This window comes from Mirounga angustirostris, unplaced genomic scaffold (assembly GCF_029215605.1).
Source record: "Mirounga angustirostris isolate CCGP_5_RB_7025 unplaced genomic scaffold, mMirAng1.0.hap1 SCAF_6, whole genome shotgun sequence".
In the NCBI taxonomy this organism is placed as follows: domain Eukaryota; kingdom Metazoa; phylum Chordata; class Mammalia; order Carnivora; family Phocidae; genus Mirounga; species Mirounga angustirostris.
In genome coordinates, this window is record NW_026991714.1 from 98,408,633 (window position 1) to 98,428,576 (window position 19,944).

At 38.8% G+C, this 19,944-nt stretch overlaps 1 protein-coding gene across 1 annotated transcript in view; it reads left to right on the forward strand.

The window, feature by feature from the left end:
* The window catches only part of TET1 (tet methylcytosine dioxygenase 1), a 142,621-nt gene that overhangs the window by 32,858 nt on the left and 89,819 nt on the right, over positions 1 to 19,944 (forward strand). The window contains exon 3 of the mRNA XM_064594717.1: positions 4,247 to 4,300. Coding sequence (XP_064450787.1) covers positions 4,247 to 4,300 — 54 coding nt within the window. The remainder of the gene's footprint in view (positions 1 to 4,246; positions 4,301 to 19,944) is intronic.

The window sequence follows — 19,944 nt, forward strand, 5'->3', positions numbered from 1 at the left end:
TGTGTTCAAACAGGTGCAGATCTTCATAGCGTAGTATCAGTTGGATATTTTGAGTTAATGTTAGCTCTGGTCACTTTAATTAACCCTCATATTTAGCTGAGATGAGCTGTGTCTTCATTTATTAATTCATTTTACAGAACACTACACACAGACCTCTAGTGTTTGCTTAGTGTGCCAAGTGCAGTGTTGTATGGCTTCATGAGTATTCCATGCAGTGAAAATGCTTGTCGATGGGGCTTTAAAAAGTGGACTTCTCACTGATATGGATATTCAGTACACCTAACACTTTGAGCCTGATTTTATCTTGTTTTATTGAGACACACATGGATCGCACAGGTAATAGATCGTTTTTAATTTTATAATTATATATATTATATATCATGGACCACTTTACTAAATATTGAGCAATCAAGCTGGGGAAATGTTGATGCTTTTTAAAAGTTATATTCAAGGGTGTCTGGGTGGCTCAGTCGTTAAGCGTCTGCCTTCAGCTCAGGTCACGATCGCAGAGTCCTAGGATTGAGCCCCGCATCGGGCTCCCTGCTTGGCAGAACCTGCTTCTCCCTCCCTCACTCCCTCTGCTTGTGTTCCTGCTCTCGCCATCTCTCTGTCTGTCAAATAAATAAATAAAATCTTAAAAAATAATAAATAAATACAAGTTATATTCAGGTATTCAAGGGGGAGAGGCATAATTTGCAATTGAAATGCAAGGAACGGGCGCCTGGGTGGCTCAGTTGGTTAAGCGACTGCCTTCGGCTCAGGTCATGATCCCAGGGTCCTGGGATCAAGTCCCGCATCGGGCTCCCTGCTCTGCGGGGAGCCTGCTTCTCCCTCTCCCGCTCCCCCTGCTTGTGTTCCCTCTCTCGCTGTGTCTCTCTCTGTCAAATAAATAAATAAAATCTTAAAAAAAAAAAAAAAGAAATGCAAGGAACTTCAAGAAATGTAGGGCTATCCTTTTGTGCACTGCTGACATGAATGTAAAATGGTATAGCCACTCCAGAAAGTTTGGTGGTTCCTTAAATATTTAAACAGAATTATCATATGATCCAGCAGTTCTTGTCCTAGGTATATATTCAAAAGAATTGAAAGCAGGGACTCAAATAGATACTCGTACCCATGTTCACAGCAGTATTACTCACAATAGACAGAAGGTGGGAACGACCCAAATGTACATCAACAGAAGAATAGATAAACAAGTTTGGTGTATATATACACAGTGAAATACTGTTGAGCCTTTGGGGCGCCTGGGTGGCTCAGTCGGTTAAGCGTCTGCCTTCAGCTCAGATCATGATCCCAGGGTCCTGGGATCGAGCCCTGCATCGGGCTCTCCGCCCAGCGGGAGGCCTGCTTCTCCCTCTCCCACTCCCCCTGCTTGTGTTCCCTCTCTCCCTGTCTCTCTCTGTCAAATAAATAAATAAAATCTTAAAAAAAAAAAAAAGAAATACTGTTGAGCCTTTGAATGGAATGAAATTCTGATACATCTTACAACATGGGTGAAGCGTGAAAACATTATGCAAAGTGAAATAAGCCAGACACGGAAGGACAAATATCATGCGATACCACTTATTTGAGATACTAGAATAGGTGAATTTATAGGGACAAAAAGCAAAATAAAAAGTAGCGAGGACTGAGAGAAGGCAAATGAAGAGTTATTGTCGAATGGATACAGAGTGTCTGGGATCATGAAAAGGTGCTGGAAATGGAGAGTGGGAATAGTTTTGCAACATTGTGAATAGACTTAATGCTACTAAACTGCACACTTAAAAATGGTTAAAATGGCAGATTTTATGTTACGTATATTTTATCGCACACACACACACACACACACACACTTCAAAGAAAAAGAAGCATAGGTCCATTTCCAGGTCTTGCTGTATTCAGTCCTGTTTTTCTACCTTCTTCATGGTTTTGCTTCATTCGCCACAGAGAGCTTCTTAGTATGGGCTCAGTATGCTTGAAGTTGGCCTGATGGATGTGTTTAGGTCAGAACCCACTGGTTTTGCTACAAGGAGCCTTGCTTTTTTTTTTTTTTTAAGATTATTTATTTATTTATTTATTTGAGAGAGAGAGAATGAGAGACAGAGAACACGAGAGGGAAGAGGATCAGAGGGAGAAGCAGACCCCCCGCTGAGCAGGGAGCCCAATGTGGGACTCGATCCCGGGACTCCAGGATCATGACCTGAGCCGAAGGCAGTCGCTTAACCAACTGAGCCACCCAGGTGCCCCGGAGCCTTGCTTTTTATACTTGTTAACAATTTGGAGGGTGGGTAGGTGAGGGGGAGGTAGTTTAACTTGGGAAAACAGTGCATGTTGGACTCAACCATTCCGACAAGGAAAGCATGCTTTTGTGGCAAACCGAAAGGCTAGGAATCCCGGGTGATGAAACACAGGCCTTCCGGCCCTCACTCTGTTCCTGATTTCTGGTTGTGGGAATCTGCTCTGAATCCAACTGCAAGTGGAAAACCCATCTTTGGCTGAGCAGCCAGGGAGGCCCTCCTGCCAATCCCCTAAACGTGTTGCTGAAACTTTGGCCCTGTGAGGATGGAGCTGAGGCTGTCTTCCCGAGATCTGTGCCGCTGTCAAGGTGGCTGTGATGGGACTGTGACCGGCCTCTGCACTACATTTTGGCAGTGACCTTGAGACCTGCCAGCTCACAGCAGCTGTCCTGGTTCTTTCTCTCCTGCCACGGTTGCCTGGCCAGGGGGCTAAGGGAGGGCGCTAAACTCCTCTGGCTCTGGCATTCTCAGGGACTGGCAAGTTCCGACTACAGTGCCCAACGCTCTCAGTGCCTACCACCCACTGGGTATGGTGGCAGTCCAGGTGTGTGAGGGTGGGTGGCTGCTAGTGCCGCCTCTGGCTCAGCTCCCAATCCCTGGGAAGCGGGTGGCCCCGTCTGACCATCAGTGGGGTGGGCAGAAGGCTCCGCGGTTGTGGCGGGGGGAGGGGGGGGCGGCGCAGGGAACCTGCTTGGCAGCTCCAGGGAGAGATGCTCAGTGACAGTTGATGATCTTGGGAGACAGAGGAGCCAAAGGTGCCCCTTTTGTCCCAAATGTGTGAACCCACCTTCAGACGGGAGGGATTTCTTTAGGAAATGAAGGTCACCAGAAATGTCCAGAGCAAGAGAGAGAAATCTTCTCTCTCCAGCCACTGAGAGTGACAAGTGTATTTTGAAAACTCCTCCCCCTCTCCTTGTCCTCATCCTGTCCTTTTGCTTTCAAGTGGCTTCATTAGTATTTTTTAATTCGCCTTTGTCATTGGACATTTATTGACAGAAATCAAATTGCTGTATTTCTGGGCAAAGCGCCTGCTGCAAAGAGGTGTGGTTCCCGGGGAATGAGACACGCAGCCCAACAGCTGAGCCTACACTGTCCTCACATAACCTCCCTGCCTTAAATATCGCCAATATTTAGCCTTGCCTTATAAAGTAAAAATGCACAATACCTTCCAGAGTTTCAGCAAGCCCAAATGCCCCCCTCGGCTCAGTTATATCTCCTGTACGTTGGAGGCTGAGCCGCGCACCCCTCCCCCCGCACAGACCTGCCCTCGGAGCCGCCAAGAGGTTACTAATCAGGGAGCCTCCGCCATCGATCCGATGGTGGAGACCTGGGGGATTTGTGTGCATTGTTTTTGCTGAAGCCTCCTGTGATTTCGGCGCGACCAGATCCTCTGCAGCGCACTCCATGTCGCAGCTTGTGGCTGCCTGTGTCCTGTGGTGAGAGCGGAGCCGCACAGGAGATCCTTTGTCTAGGAAGGCTAGCAGAGAAGATCACTTTGGAGTTGCTAAGCTCTGCATTGCCATTGGCTGCACTCTTTGTGGGGCTGTTTTTGCAAAAGGCATGCCCAGCACGTCTACAGTGCTGGCAGGCCAGGGCTGCCTTTAAACACCATGATAATAATACCAAAAAGCAGTTTGCAGAACTGTTCCACTGTAGAGGCTTCCTCTGCAGAAGCAAGCAAGATGGCTACCTCGTGGGCTTCGCTGTGAAGAATGCAGAGGCTAATTAAGACAGACTTTAAGGGGAAAAAAGGGTATTTCCCTACTTCATCTTTATGCAAGGCTTTTTTTCAGTGACTTTTCAAGTATACATTTTACATAAGCTCTTTAGGTTCTGCCTAGCAAACATGTTGATGATTTTAAATGGTCTAAGTAGTTTTATAGAGAAATAGCCAAAAATTTGGGGGGGGGGTGGGAGCTAATTTTTTTTTTCTTAAACGGAGGCTCATTTTGCAATTTGATTTTTTTTAGGTTATAAAAGAAAACAAGAGGCCCCAGAGGGAAAAGAAGCCCAAAGTTTTAAAGGTAATCAGCTATTGATTAAATCATATTTAATTTTTTGCCATTTCATATAGTATTTTTCTGTCACTTAGGAGTAAATTTGGAGTACAGTGGATGTGAATTCTCCCGGATTTTCAGTAGATAAATGAATTTTCACTCAACTGAAGTGTTTTCTCTCTCTCTCTCTCTTTTTTCTGATGTGCTGCATGATGTGCATATTAGCATCCTTTATTTTCAACTCCACACAAGTCTGCAGAAGGAAAAGTTTATATGCAAAGTGTTGTGAATAAAATTTGTTTTTCTTTGTAGATCCTTTTGTAGCATCTGCCTTTGTGGTGTTGCACCAGTGTGTAAACTTAAGCTCTTAAGGAGACACTATTTGAAGTTGACAGCTATGATCCATTGTGATTTTAATAGACCTTCCATTAGATACTATTTTAAAATGTGTGGTTTTGCTTTCCAAAGGAAAAGGTCCTTAGAGATTTTAGTTCAACTTAAAATATGTAAGCCATCAAGATCAGCCAAATTATCATTGCCTAATCCCAAATTCTCATTGAATCATTTTTAATTTTGGCATTCATAGAGCTGTAGGAAATATACATGTTTTCTTTATTTTCAGTGGTTTGCCTAATGAGTATTTATCAGTAACCTAATTCGGTTATAAGCTAACAGTCTGTGTTATGAGCTTTGTACAGTATTTAGAAGGGTTAATTTAAAAGCATATGGCACTACTCAAAGTTCAAGGCTAGCTTTAGTTTAGCAAATGGGTGCTTATGTGTTAAAGGTTTCAAGTGGCATATTGCTGTTATAAATGTAAGCAACCTGAGCAAGTAACCTTTTTAATTCAAAAAACACATATTAAGCAATAAAACTTACTGATCTTTAAAATTATATCATGTATATATAATTAACAATATTTTAACCTAATCTTAGCTTTTCTTTTGCAAATAAAGTTTTAGCACTCAAAGAGGAACAACATGTTGAACTATGGATGTGGCAAATTTTTGTTCATTTGCTTCCCCAGTTGTGTACCTTGAAAATGTTTTTAACATGGAGAACCAAACCTTGCATTGCTTTCAAATTTGTCTAACCACCTTGAGTTTCTGTTTCCTGTGTGTATGCGGCGTTGCCATGTACATTTTCATCAACCAACAAGTTATTTGTTTAATATTTACCACACAGTCATCAGTGTTCTAGGCACTGAAATGAATGAAATTGCTTGGCACAGATTCTCATTGGGCCTGGACAAATAGAATACTGGTTATTTTCAAGGTAAATTAACCCCTCCTGTTTTTCTTCTGCATATTGATCTACCCACCCCCTTTTACTTCCTTTCCCTCCTCCAACTATAAAATTGTATCATTAAAAGCCCTGCTTATATTTCTTAATCTCTTCTTACACTTTCTGTGTTGGGTGTATCCATCTCAGGTGTTTTGTCTTCAACTCTTCAAGTGAAAAATCATTTTAGTGCTGCTGTTAAAATGGCTCTCAGATTTGCAGGGGTTAGGGAAGGGGCATAGGAGAAAGAGGTCAATTGCATGGACATATTAATATAGATGAAGCTTGGTAGCTAAATCATCATCTGCCTTTGCTAGGAAGTAGAATTGGGTTTGGGGGATACTATTTAATTCTATGTTTATTTTGTTAGTCTGTGGGTGTCCTGTCACCTGAAATAAATTTCAGAAGTAAATATACCATGTGTTGCTTTTTTGAATTAGGGCAATGGACTCTGACTTATTTTAAAATAAATGCCTGTGGGTGGCTGAATTTCATGTGCCACAGCAACAGAACTGAATTGTTGCTCACTTTCCTCTATAGTTATCAGTTGTTGTATAAGAGTAGGGAAATGCCCTAAAAGGAAAAAATCATTTTTCCCCCTGATGTTGGCATTTTAAAATGTTTAATTTTCTCTTAGCTGTAATGTATTTTGTTCTCCAGAGAAAGCTTTGTTTCTTTGTTCCACAGTAGAAATGCTAAAATACTTTCAGATTTTAGCTCGATGTGTAAAATAGGTAGAATATTGTACAACCCTGAAGGAGATGTTATGAAAACTAAATCCATATTTTGGGAGGGAGGGCGGGGAAAGAGTACAACTTTCAGCTTAAGGTTTTATGGATGAGGACTCAGTATTGCAGCTGGCTGCTATCTGGGGGAGCAGTGATGGGAGTCTACAGGTTACAGCTTGGTCTCCTTTCATAAATCTCTCTTTGTGTTTGGCATTGTGCCAGAGATCTAGTCCACTTCCTTTGACTCTGGCCTCTTAGATCTTCAAATCTGGGTCCCTTGCTTTTTGTCAGGGTGGATGCTGCAGGTATCCTAAGCAAAGATTTTCATCTTCATCATCTGTGAAGAAGTAATTGGACAGGTGAAGAGTCTGATTAAGGGAATTGGGTGCAGAATTGAAGCTTGTCCCATCCTCCTCTGAACCTGCTAACTAAATATTGAATCCAGTTGTGGGGCTGAAATTGCCTGATATGTCTCATACCTCTCACTTTTTTTTTTTTAAAGATTTTATTTATTTATTCATGAGAGACAGAGAGAGAGAGAGAGAGGCAGAGGGAGAAGCAGGCTCCCAAGGAGCAGGGAGCCCGATGCGGGACTCGATCCCAGGACCCCGGGATCATGACCTGAGCCGAAGGCAGACGCTTAACCATCTGAGCCACCCAGGCGCCCCTCATACCTCTCACTTTTAAGCAATCTGTTATCTATATCAATAACCTATATTCATTCTATTGTAGTTCAAAATGTAAAACTGTAGATAGTGACTTCAAATCCCTGACTAGAGAGAGAATTCTCCTCTAGTTGAAATGCCAGTTTCTGTCCAAAGCACTCAGATGGCCAGAATGGATATCGAATGATGTGGGTAGGAGGTAGGTGAAGCACAAATTCCTACCCCCACTGGTTCTGGAGGACCAGGTTCCTGCCCAAGTCCTGTTGATTATCACTAGAGTTATTTTATATATACATGGCAGCTTATTGGCTGTGCTGTAATTATTTCCTTGACTCTTGAGTAAGGTAAAGGTGTGAAATAATTTCAGGCATTGATTCATAAAATTGGACTTGTGAGTGGCATGATTTGGAACTCCACTTGGTAGAAACATTTATGTAAATAATCTCTACTTGATGTGTCAGGGTAAGAGGATATATTCCCTTAAGAGAATGTCGATTTTAAGGTAATATCACTTTGGTTAGGTTGTCAAGCGTTGTCCCTGGAAAAAAATCAGATTGCATGGTCATTTGGGGATATTGAGGGGAATTTAATAAAGGAATTATTTAAAAGGTGTGGGCAGGGTTAAGGGAAAAACTAGGGATGGCAAAGCATCCCGGGACTAATGACAGCAGAGATTTCTCACCACTCCTAGGCCTGAAGGGGCCAGGGAGTGAGATCAGAAACCCAGATACAAAGAATAGTTGAAGTTGAAGAGTTGGAGCAGGGTCTTTTATTGCAGCCTTTGATAACGGGATGTTTCTGCAGAGAGGAAGTTTTGGGATGTGGGGGATCCAAATAAATACCCTGCCCTCCAGTTTTCTGCTGTTTTCATTGGTGGATCCAATCAGTAGCCAAAAGGGGACAGGATGGTGTGTTCAAAAATAGTACCAGAATCATTATTATAAGAAGGTAACATTAGGCGAGACTGGGTGAAGTGTATATAAGAAACCCTATACTATGTTTGCAACTTATCTGTAAATCTAGAATCATTTCTTTTCTTTTTCTTTTAAGATTTATTTATTTATTTGACAGAGAGAGCAAGAGAGCACAAGCAGGGGGAGTAGTAGAGGAAGAGGGAGAAGCAGGCTCTCCACTGAGCAGGGAACCCCATGGGGGACTCGATCCCAGGACCCTGGGATCCTGACCGGAGCTGAAGGCAGACACTCAACATCTGAGCCCCCCAGGCACCCCTAAAATCATTTCAAAATAAAAAGCATGGGCATCCCTGGCAGGAACCATATTTATACATTCTATAAGTAGAGACACTCTTTCGAGGGCAGTAAGGGATATTTTCTAGCTATTTGGTTATAAAATATTATCAAAGTCATATTTGGAAGAACTGAGTGAACAAATATAAAGAAATGTCAGTGGATATTAAACCAGGAAATGGTCTGCAGATGATTTAGAAAAGAAATGAAAACTAAATGATCTTCCTGCTAGCTTCTACACTGGCAGCTCTGCTCTTCACTGTTTCCTTCCTTCCTTGATGATGCTGATAAAGGAGAACAAGTGGTACTGGGGGCTGATGGGGGACATAGACATATTTCTCACTAGGAGAGAAGACACAAGCATATAGCTATACTTAAAATACATTTTTAAAGATTTTATTTATTCATTTGTCAGAGAAAGAAAGAGAAAGAGCACAAGCAGGGGGAGCGGGAGAGGGAGAAGCAGCTCCCCACTGGGCAGGGAGCCTGATGCAGGACTCGATCCCAGGATGCTGGGATCATGACCTGAGCTGAAGGCAGACGCTTAGCTGACTGAGCCACCCAGGTGCCCCTACTTAAATATCTTTTTGAAAAATGTTTTGAAAGGAGAATCAAATCATAAATAAATCATATTCATACATGGTCTTGATTTGCATGACATAGTGACATTCAAAATATTTAGTACAATCCTTGTCTGGCACATAGTAAATGCTCAGTAAGCTCAATTTCCTGAACAACATCATTTACATTCAATATTATTATTTTTTTAAGCATATACTAAATGCTGGGGCTACAATGGTGTACAACCCCAAAATGGTTTCTGCCTTCATGGAGATTAACTTTGCTTAGGAAAGGCAGGGAAAAAAAATTAAAGACAAATGAATAAATTACAGGGCGCCTGGGTGGCTCAGTCGTTAAGCGTCTGCTTCGGCTCAGGTCATGATCCCAGGTTCCTGGGATCGAGCCCCGCATCGGGCTCCCTGCTCGGCGGGAAGCCTGCTTCTCCCTCTCCCACTCACCCTGCTTGTGTTCCTGCCCTCGCTATCTCTCTCTGTCAAATAAATAAAATCTTTAAAAAAAAAAAAAGAATAAATTACAAATTGTAGTATATGCTTTGAAGGAAACAAAAAAGTGCCAAGCTAGGGAAATTTACTTCATATTTTTGAGAGCTGTCCCCTTCATTTTTATTATTATTTTTTAAAGATTTTATTTATTTATTTGACAGAGAGGGAGACAGCGAGAGCAGGAACACAAGCAGGGGGAGTGGGGGAGGGAGAAGCAGACTTCCCGCTGAGCAGGGAGCCTGACGCGGGGCTCGATCCCAGGACCCCGGGTTCATGACCCAAAGCAGACGCCTAACGACTGAGCCACCCAGGTGCCCCTCCCCTTCATTTTTAAATTGTTACCCATACTGGTGCTGATTTAAAAGTACCAAATTAGATACAATTGAGTTATCTTGTTTATCTTTAAAACCCATTAAGCTAGGAGAAGTGGAAGATTGAATAGTTACTAAACATTTTTCTCTGCACACTTATCTACAACTTTGTTTCAGTTAGTGAAAAATCATTGGTAGAATGATAAACTTTTCTTTTTCTTTTATTTATTTGAGAGAGAATGAGATAGAGAGCATAAGGGGGTAGGGTCAGAGGGAGAAGCAGACTCCCTGCTGAGCAGGGAGCCCGATGTGGGACTCGATCCCGGGACTCCAGGATCATGACCTGAGCCTAACACAGTCGCTTAACCAACTGAGCCACCCAGGCGCTCCTAGAATGATAAACTTTTCTTAACTCTGGTTATAATGTAACATTCCATGACTTAAAGTAACATGTTGCAAATTTAAGCGCCAGATCAAATACCGAGCTTGACCATTGTTCAGGCAAAAAAGCATGCCATTTTTATAGTCTTTCATAGTCACATGCATGCAGTGAATCCCAGACTTCTGAGTGTAATGGACTAGTGGGGAAAAATTTAGAGTGGGTGGTAAGAATATCCAGAAAGCAGTACCAGCTTTTTAAAAAAACAAAAAAACAAAAATCATATAAATTCAAAGAAGATAATCTCAGAATACAGGACAGTCATATAAATTTAATTATTTAGTTTTATGATTCAACACATGGTCCTTATTTTCCTCATTATGTCATAAACTGGCAAAAATTGTCAAAGATGTGTACTCATCCATCAGTGTTTATTCACACGATCAAAGGCACACATGGGGCTTCTGGTTTGCATACCCAGAAACTGTAATACAGCATTTTGCCCAGAGATGATCAGAATGATTTCAGGGCTAAGTTCTCACTAAGCCAGCTCACACACAATCAAATCATTCATTTACTATTGGAGCACGTACATTTTCAGTGACTCAAGACCCATGTTCATTCTGTAATTTCTAGGAATGATCCCAGAGAATCAGTGAATAAAAGCCAAGTGGGGTGAATAGGCGTGAGGAAAATTTCATTCAAGCTACCAAAAAAAAAAAAAAAAGAATCTGTTGAATTCTTCCTAGCTAAGAAAAGAATATATACCTCATGTCTTGAAAACTTAAGCTCATTTGAAACTGTGTTTTCATAGTACTGGACTAGAATGTATTCTTTTTTTTTTTTTCAAAGATTCCATTTATTTATTTGAGAGAGAGAGAGAGAGAGCGCACATGAGAGGGGGGAGGGTCAGAAGGAGAAGCAGGCTCCCTGCTGAGCAGGGAGCCCGATATGGGACTCAATCCAGGGACTCTAGGATCATGACCTGAGCCGAAGGCAGTCGCTTAACCCACTGAGCCACCCAGGTGCCCCTAGAATGTATTCTTAAGAGACAGATAAAAAGCGCTAAATAAGAAATGTTAATAAATTTTTGTTGAAACCTTACTAGTATCTTAATTCATTTTCAAGTTTAATTTAATAATGGAATGTCCTTCAGTGTCCAAATGTTATAATATTTTTAATGTCTGATCATAAAATTTACCCACCACAGTGGCCCATGCAAGAGAATGAAGATTATAGAATCTTTTTTTAACCTGTTGTGATGATTATCGCTTTAAATACTGACTAACTCTTTGAGTCCTTTTTGAACTAAAAGGACTTTCTGCATGTGACAAATTTTAAGAGAGGAGATGTTATAGTTTTATCATCTATGTTTAAAATTTACTGTCATATGAATTTGATTAAAGCACATGTTCTTTTCATGGTTCTAAGGAACCAGATGTTAACAGTAAACTTATTATAGGAACTTACTCATTTTATTTTATTTTTATTTATTTTTATTTTTTAAAGATTTTATTTATTTATTTGACAGAGAGACAGCATGAGGGAGGGAACACAAACGGGGAGTGGGAGAGGGAGAAGCAGGCTTCCCGTGGAGCTGGGAGCCCGACGCAGGGCTCGATCCCACGACCCTGGGATCATGACCTGAGCCAAAGGCAGACACTTAACAACTGAGCCACCCAGGCACCCCAGGAACTTATTTTAAAGAACTAAATTATTTTAAGTATTATATGGTATGTGTACTTAATTTGAAATATAGTATATACATAAACATACCTACATAAGATAGGATTGTTGTAGAGTTAAATTAATTATTTAATACATGTAAAGTGGTTAGTTAGGACAGCCTGGCATGTAGTAATTTCTCAATTAGTGTATTATTATATCTAAAGGTATATTATGTGTTACTGAAAAATATTAAGTGAACCTTTCAGAAAATGTGTATTTTCTTAGCAGCATATTCACTTAATTACTTTATTTGACAAATATAAACCTATATTCCAGAAAGCCTTTTCTTTCCTTTTAAAAATTCCACTTCTGCTTTTTGTAATGAAGAATATTAGAAATAAGACTTCAAACCTTGGAAGTCCTAAATTTCTCTTTCCCCTTTTATTTTTAAATATTTTATAGGGGGGCCTGGGTTGCCCAGTTGGTTGGGCATCCGACTCTTTATTTCAACTCAGGTCATGATCTCAAGGTCGTGAGACAAGCCCAAATCAGGCTCGGTGCTGGGCACGGAATCTGCTCAAGATTCTCCTCTCCCACACACACACACACATATACACTCACACACATATATAATAGAATCAAATATTTCTGTAATAAAGACTATAATATCATCAGTATGAAAAATAATCTCACAATTAATGATTAGTTTGAATTATAGAACTTAGATACAAAGACAAAGGTAAGATGGACATGAACACATCCAAAACAGAATACAAGCTTTAGTGGTGTTTTCAGGTTATGTATCTTAAGCCTGTTTTCTTCCAGATAAGAATCACATAATAAAGTTCTCACTAAATTATCAAAAAAATTATTTTAAATATCTGAAGGTATTTTTTCTCTTAGAAAGAAATGTTTTCACTTAATATCTTATGTATTCATTTTACTTTAGAAAAAATTATCTAATTATTTCAGTTTTTGAAATAAACTTAAAGTTTTGACAAAACTTCCTTTTATATCTGAAATTTTCTGAGCATTTAAATTATGATAGCATAAATAATGTTTTTTATTACTTTTCATTTTTTTATTTGAACTTTATATCTCCTATGGTATCAGCAGTACCCAAAGGAAGGTGGATGACCTTGAATGTCACATAGTCCTAGGTTAAGCCCTGCCTCATCTATTTACTGTATGACCTAAGGAAGTTTAAGTGAAGTCTGAGACCTCTTTTCCTGATCTGTAAAAGGGGAACAGTAACTAATCCACAGTGTCGTTTGGTAGCTTGCATAATTTTTAATTTACTTAATTTATCTCATATATAGTGTATATTCAACAAGTGATAGCTTAAACCGTCATTATTGTTTTTGTTGTAATTGTTAATATAAAATCCTTTGTAGAATATTAATGTGTTTAGATTTTGGGTTCTCATTTTTTTTTTTTTTTAAGATTTTATTTATTTGAGAGAGAGAGAATGAGAGACAGAGAGCATGAGAGGGAGGAGGGTCAGAGGGAGAAGCAGACTCCCTGACAAGCAGGGAGCCCGATGCGGGACTCGATCCCGGGACTCCAGGATCATGACCTGAGCCGAAGGCAGTCGCTTAACCAACTGAGCCACCCAGGCGCCCGGGTTCTCATTTTTTTAAAGATTTTATTTATTTATTTGAGAGAGAGCGAGAGTGAGCAGGAAGGGTGGGGGGATGGGAGAGAAGAAGCAGACTCCCCACTGAGCAGGGAGCCCAGTGGGGGGCTTGATCCCAGGGCCCTGGGATCATGACCTGAGCTGAAGGCCGACGCTTAACCGATAAGCCACCCAGGCGCCCCAAGTTCTCATTATTCTTTAAACTAGATTGTAAACCTTTTAGTTTAGAGCAGTAGTCAACTTTGTGTTCTGTGTAGTGTCTTAATGTAATACCTTGGGCCTACAATTCAATAAATGTTAGTTTAATGAATGATTAAATTAATACATATCATGGCCTGATTTCAGTCAGTTGGGTCAGAACTGTAGAAATTACTATGCTGACATCTTGGTGTATAAGAGAAACTGTGTTTTCTTAAATCATCTGGCCAGGCCTGAGTAGTCTGTAATGAATTGCTATGGAAATCAAGATGTATATCTAATAAATTTAAATTAATTTGAGTAATTTTTCTTTAATTTTTACCTAAAAAAACTAAGCCTACAGAAAAGTTGAATGAATAATACGTTAAACATCTGTATTCTTTTACATACTTTTTTTTTTGCTGGACTATGTGACATTTTACCTGTAAATACTTCAGCATGCCTCTCCTAAGAAAAGACTGTTCTTCTATGTAACCACAATACAAGTATTACACTAAAGAAGTTTAGTATTTTTTTAAAAGATTTTATTTATTTATTTGACAGAGAGAGACACAGCGAGAGAGGGAACACAGGCAGGGGGAGTGGGAGAGGGAGAAACAGGCTTCCTGCGGAGCAGGGAGCCCAATGCGGGGCTCGATCCCAGGACCCTGGGATCATGACCCGAGCTGAAGGCAGACGCTTAACCGACTGAGCCACCCAGGTGCCCCTAAAGAAGTTTAATATTGATTCAGTCTAATCTAAAATACTGTCACATTGAAAAATCTTTTCAGCTGTCCTCCAACCCCCTAAAAATCCTTTGTAGCTGTTTTCCTCCTGATTTAGCGTTCAGTCTTAGATCACATCTTGCATTTGGTTGTGTCTCTCAGATTATCTGTTTTTTCTACTATTTTGTGTGTGTGTGTGTTTGTTTCTTGACTGATGAGTTTGAACACTGCTTGTCTTTTCTTACATTCTTTTTTTGTTTTTAAGATTTTATTTATTTATTTGACAGAGAGACACAGCAAGAGAAGGAACACAAGCAGGGGGAGTGGGAGAGGGAGAAGCAGGCTTTCCGCTGAGGCGGGAGCCCGATGTGGGGCTCCATCCCAGGACCCTGGGATCATGACCAGAGCCAAAGGCAGATGCTTAATTGACTGAGCCATCCAGGCGCCCCTCTTTTCTTACATTCTCATAAAATCTTTCAGTTTGACAGTCAAGAAGTCTGGGTAACTGGCAGTAAATTTCAGGTTTTGGGTAGATTGTCCAATCCACATTTAGCTGTTGGAGACTGTCCAATGCTTCCTGGATTGGATCCTAAATTTCTAATTAGAGGAGATAAGCAGATTGAAAAAAAAAAAGTGTAAATTCAGAGATTAAATTGATCTTCTGCATCTACACCTGGGGGAAGCAGGGAATGGACGAGAAAGGGATACCTTGGCTATTGGTTCACTGAAATAAAGAAATAAAAAATGAAGTAGAGGTATTTCTAGAGCCATGGGGAAGCACTTACAAATGTATTATTGGCTTGAAGTAAGGGTTTTGATGAACCTTATAAAAATCTGAGGTTTATTTGATTCAGATAAATAGAAGGCATTTCAAAATGTTAATTTTATCACTCCACCCATGAAATCTAGTTTATTTTACGGCTAGTGTAAAATAACTGCACCGCAGGTTAGACCATTTCATCAGAAATGTAATCCAGCTGTCCAGGGTTTATTTAAAGCCTCTGATATTTGATCTCTTCACTAAAAGAAGTTAGAACCGTCAGAAAGCCGAGTTACCTGGGCCACATTTCCTAAGATCCCATGCATTATGACACACGATACAGTTATATAGGGCCTGACAGGCTAACGTCTGCTCAGTATAATTTCTTTTTTTTTTTTAAGATTTTATTTATTTATTTGAGAAAGAGAGAATGAGAGACAGAGAGCACAAGAGGGAAGAGGGTCAGAGGGAGAAGCAGACTCCCCACTGAGCAGGGAGCCCGATGTGGGACTCGCTCCTGGGACTCCAGGATCATGACCTGAGCCGAAGGCAGTCGCTTAACCATGCTCAGTATAATTTCTAATAAAAATGGACTTTGAAGATTAATTTACGGGATGCCCATAGTCAGAAAGAAAAAGACAATATAAACAATGTTATCCAATTTGACTTTTCAGTCAGAATACTCAGATTCATAGGTCAAGCAGTGTAAGGTGCTGAACTTTGAAATGAGAAAGCATCTGGTCTTCCTCCTCCTTTCTTGTGAACTTCATTAAAATAAAAAAAAATTTTAATATATTTTCAAACAACAGAAAAGCTGTGAGTAGTACAAAGTAGTCCCATATACCCCTCACCAAGTTTTCCCAAATGTTAACATTTTATCTTGTTTCTTTTCTCTCTCTCCATATACATAGATTTCCCCCTTGAATTCTTTAGTGTAACTTTCAGATGTGATGTCTCTTTACCCTAAATACTAGAATGTGTATTTCTTACAAACAAGGACCTCTTCTTACATAATTATAGTAAAAAGATCAAAGTCAGCAAATTAACATTGATATAATACTATCATTATCTAATCATCACATTTCACCAATTGTCCTTAATAATGTAGTGATATCAAAAGATAATCTCAGATCACACACTGCATTCAGTTGTTCTTTTTTTATATTAAAGGTATTATTTTATTATGCATAGTTTTATGACTACTTACATACATATATACATAGTATACATATATATAATCATATATATATCACCTCGCAAAGTGACACACGTTGAAATTCAAAATTTTATATCTATTAAAGGAATTGAAACTCCAAAAAATCCTTTCCTCAAAAAAGTAGAGTTCGTATAATTTTGAATTTTTCTAAATAGTTAAGGTCAAAAACAAAATTGCATTTTTACAAGCATTTTTCTTGAGAAAGGAACACTAATACTTGTTAGAGGTCAGCATAATTTTTATACCAAATCATAACAAGAATATTACAGAAAGGAAAATTTTAAGTTAATCTCTTTCTGTATCTGAACATTCATGCATACATGCATATAGCCTAAACAAAATATTTCAAATAAATTCCAGCTATATATAAAGAGGATAATATATTGTGACCAGGTGGGACCTATTGTAGTAATGCAAGGTTGGTTTAGTATTCAAATCAATCATTGCATCTTACCTCATTAAGAGAATAAAGGGGAGAACTCAAATGCTCGTCTCAAAATTGATGAAGGAGAAGCATCTGATAGATTCAGCCAACATTTAGAACTGTTTAAAAATACAGAAAATTTTGAATAGAATGGAACTGTCTTAATTTGATATATTTTGTTTAAAAACACTTAAAGCAGCCATTTTTAATGGTCATATATTAAAATATTTTATCCTGAGATTGGGAAGATTAAAAGGATGTCTCCCAAGACTAAGTATATTCAATACTATATTTGAGTTATAAGCCATTGCAATGAGCTAAGAGAGAAAAGATATAGACAATATAAAGGAATAAATAGAACTGATGAATATGACATTATAATATATACAGAAAATCCAAAAGAATCCACAGATTGCATTAAAAAAAAATCAATAGTTAATTTAATCAAAGGTGGGTTTTTTTTGTTTTTTTTATTTGACAGAGAGAGAGACGGCGAGAGAGGGAACACAAGGAGGGTGGGTGGGAGAGGGAGAAGCAGCCTTCCCGCTGAGCAGGGAGCAGGATGCAGGGCTCGATCCCAGGACTCTGGGATCATGACCTGAGCTGAAGGCAGACGCTCAATGACTGAGCCACCCAGGCGCCCCAAGGTTTTTTTTGTTTTTAATTCAAGCAATGACTTTATGTTTTTTTTTTAAGCTGGCATATTTTATTTTATTTTTTGAAAAAATTTTAATTTAAATTAATTAACTATAATGTATTAGTTTCTGAGGTAGAGGTCAGTGATTCATCAGTCTTATATAATAATACCCAGTGCTCATTACATCACGTGCCCTCCTTAATGTCCATCACCCAGTTACCCCATCCCTCCACTCCCCCTCCCCCCAGCAATCCTCAGTTTGTTTCCTATGATTAAGAAGAATCTCTTATGGTTTGTCTCCCTCTCTGATTTCATCATTTTCTTTTTTCCTCTCTTCCCCTATGATCCTCTGTTTTGTTTCTTAAATTCCATGTATGAGTGAGATCATATGATAATTGTCTTTCTCTGACTGAGTTCTCTCTTTAATCTTGCCAATCTGATGTTTTCAAAGAATGAAGGTCAGTTATTTTTGTAGAATGTCACTTAATTTGAATAACTTTATTCAATGTTTACTCATAATTAGATTTAGGTTATGCATTTTTAACAAGAATGTCACAGAAGTGAGCTTGTGTTCTTCTCAGTGGATCTTATCTGGAGGCACATGATACCAATTTGTTCCATTACTATGATCTTAACATTGATCACTTGATTAAGGTGGTATCTGCCAGGTTATAATTTATTCTTACCTTTTATAATTTATTATGGTGAGATACTCTAGGACTATCTAAGTATTCTGTTTCTTCTCATTGATCTTTAGAATCCATTCATGATTCTTGTCTGAGTGAAATATTATTATGCACTCAATTTTTAACCTAAACATCCTGTTTTATATTTTATTACCTTTAAGGCACCTTGACTTTTGGGGGGCATAAAAAGTTGATCTTAAAAACTTTTTTTTTTTTTTTTAAAGATTTTATTTATTTATTTGAGACAGAGAGAATGAGAGGGAGGAGGGTCAGAGGGAGAAGCAGACTCCCTGCCGAGCAGGGAGCCCGATGCGGGACTCTATCCCGGGACTCCAGGATCATGACCTGAGCCGAAGGCAGTTGCTTAACCAACTGAGCCACCCAGGCGCCCGATCTTAAAAACTTTTAAGTTCTAAAGATTAAATGAATAAAACTTTTTAATAGTAACGAAAAATGCCTTTGGCTCTATTTAATGTCTTATTGTACATTGTAGGCAAATGGTTAATTTTGGTTGAGAATGTTGGATTTAGGCTACTGTGTGGTAAAATGTGGGTATAGTATCTGGGATGTTGAGAAAAAGCAGGTATCAGGATGATGAAGCTAACAAGGCATAGAATTCCAAGGGAGCGTGACGTAGACTTCATTCCTTCTTTATCTTGCCCTTTCAACCTCTTATCTTCCACACAACGCTGTCTTACCAAGAACTTAATACAAAAGAAAGAAGCCCAACTCAGAAACCCAACAGAGACAAAGTAAAATAGAAGATAATCAACCAGTGATAACCTACTCCCTCAATCGAGGACCCAGTAGCTTTAAAGAAAAGAAAAAAGAATTGTTTATGAACCAGATAAGAAACCAATTACATTAAAGATTCTTTAGGATATATACAAGAAACAAAACTCACAAAATCACCTCTGACTGGAGTTAATAAGTTATAATAAAAGTATACCCCAATCCTATGTACAGTTAATGATCAGATGGAAACATCAAAGTGTAGTCAAAATTATGTTAAATAATAAAACGCAAAGATCAGTATGATTTTAGAAAATCCAGTAAACTCATTTAAAAATAGTTTTTAAATTACAAAAAAAGAACAAACTTGAAAGAAATTCAAACAAATGTGAAAAAGCAAAATTGTCCTATACTCATTGTCCTTCCCGTCTTTCAACTTCCTTACTGTCACATCTGAGAGGTACATATTCTTAATAGTTTTGTCAGTATTTTCCAGATATAGTTTATATACATACAAGTGTATCTATAGTTCCATATATGTCATGTATATATACAGATGTATCAACTCATTTTTTAAATAGTGGTATTATTTTTTTGAAATATATTTGATATGCATTGAAATACTCAGGTTTTATATATATTATTCAACCAGTTTTGATGAATACATAGACACCAATCATTTCTGTTACCACAGCAAGTTCCCCTGTGATTCTTCCTAGTCAGTATTACCTTCCCCCCACCCCAGCAACTACTGATCTGTTTCTGTCATCATAAATTAGTTTTTTTACATATGAAATTACATAGAATAAGTTGGCTTCCTTCACTCAGTACTAGGTCGGTAGATTTGAATATCCTTAGTTTTTTGTTTTTTATTTTTAAAACAGCTTCATTGAGGTATAATTCATATACCACACAATACACTCACTGAAAGCGTACAATTCAGTGGCTTTTAGTATATTTACAGTTGTACATGGATTACCACAGTCAATTTTAGAAGATTTTCATTATCCCAGAGAGTAATCCTGTTCCCCTTAGCTGACACCTCCCAACCGCTCCATCCACTCTAGGCATAGGCAACCAGTAATTTACTCTCTATCTCTATGGATTTGCCTATTTTAGACAATTCATATAAATATAATCATGTAATACACAGTACTCTGTGACTGGTTTCTTTCATTTGGCATAATATCTTCAAGGTTTATCCTTGTTGTAGCATGTATTAGTACTTAATTCCTTCCTTCCTTCCTGAATAATATTCCATTGTCTGTACATAGTACATTTTATTTATCCAGTCACCATTTGGGATGTTTCCACTTTTTGGCTATTATGAATAAT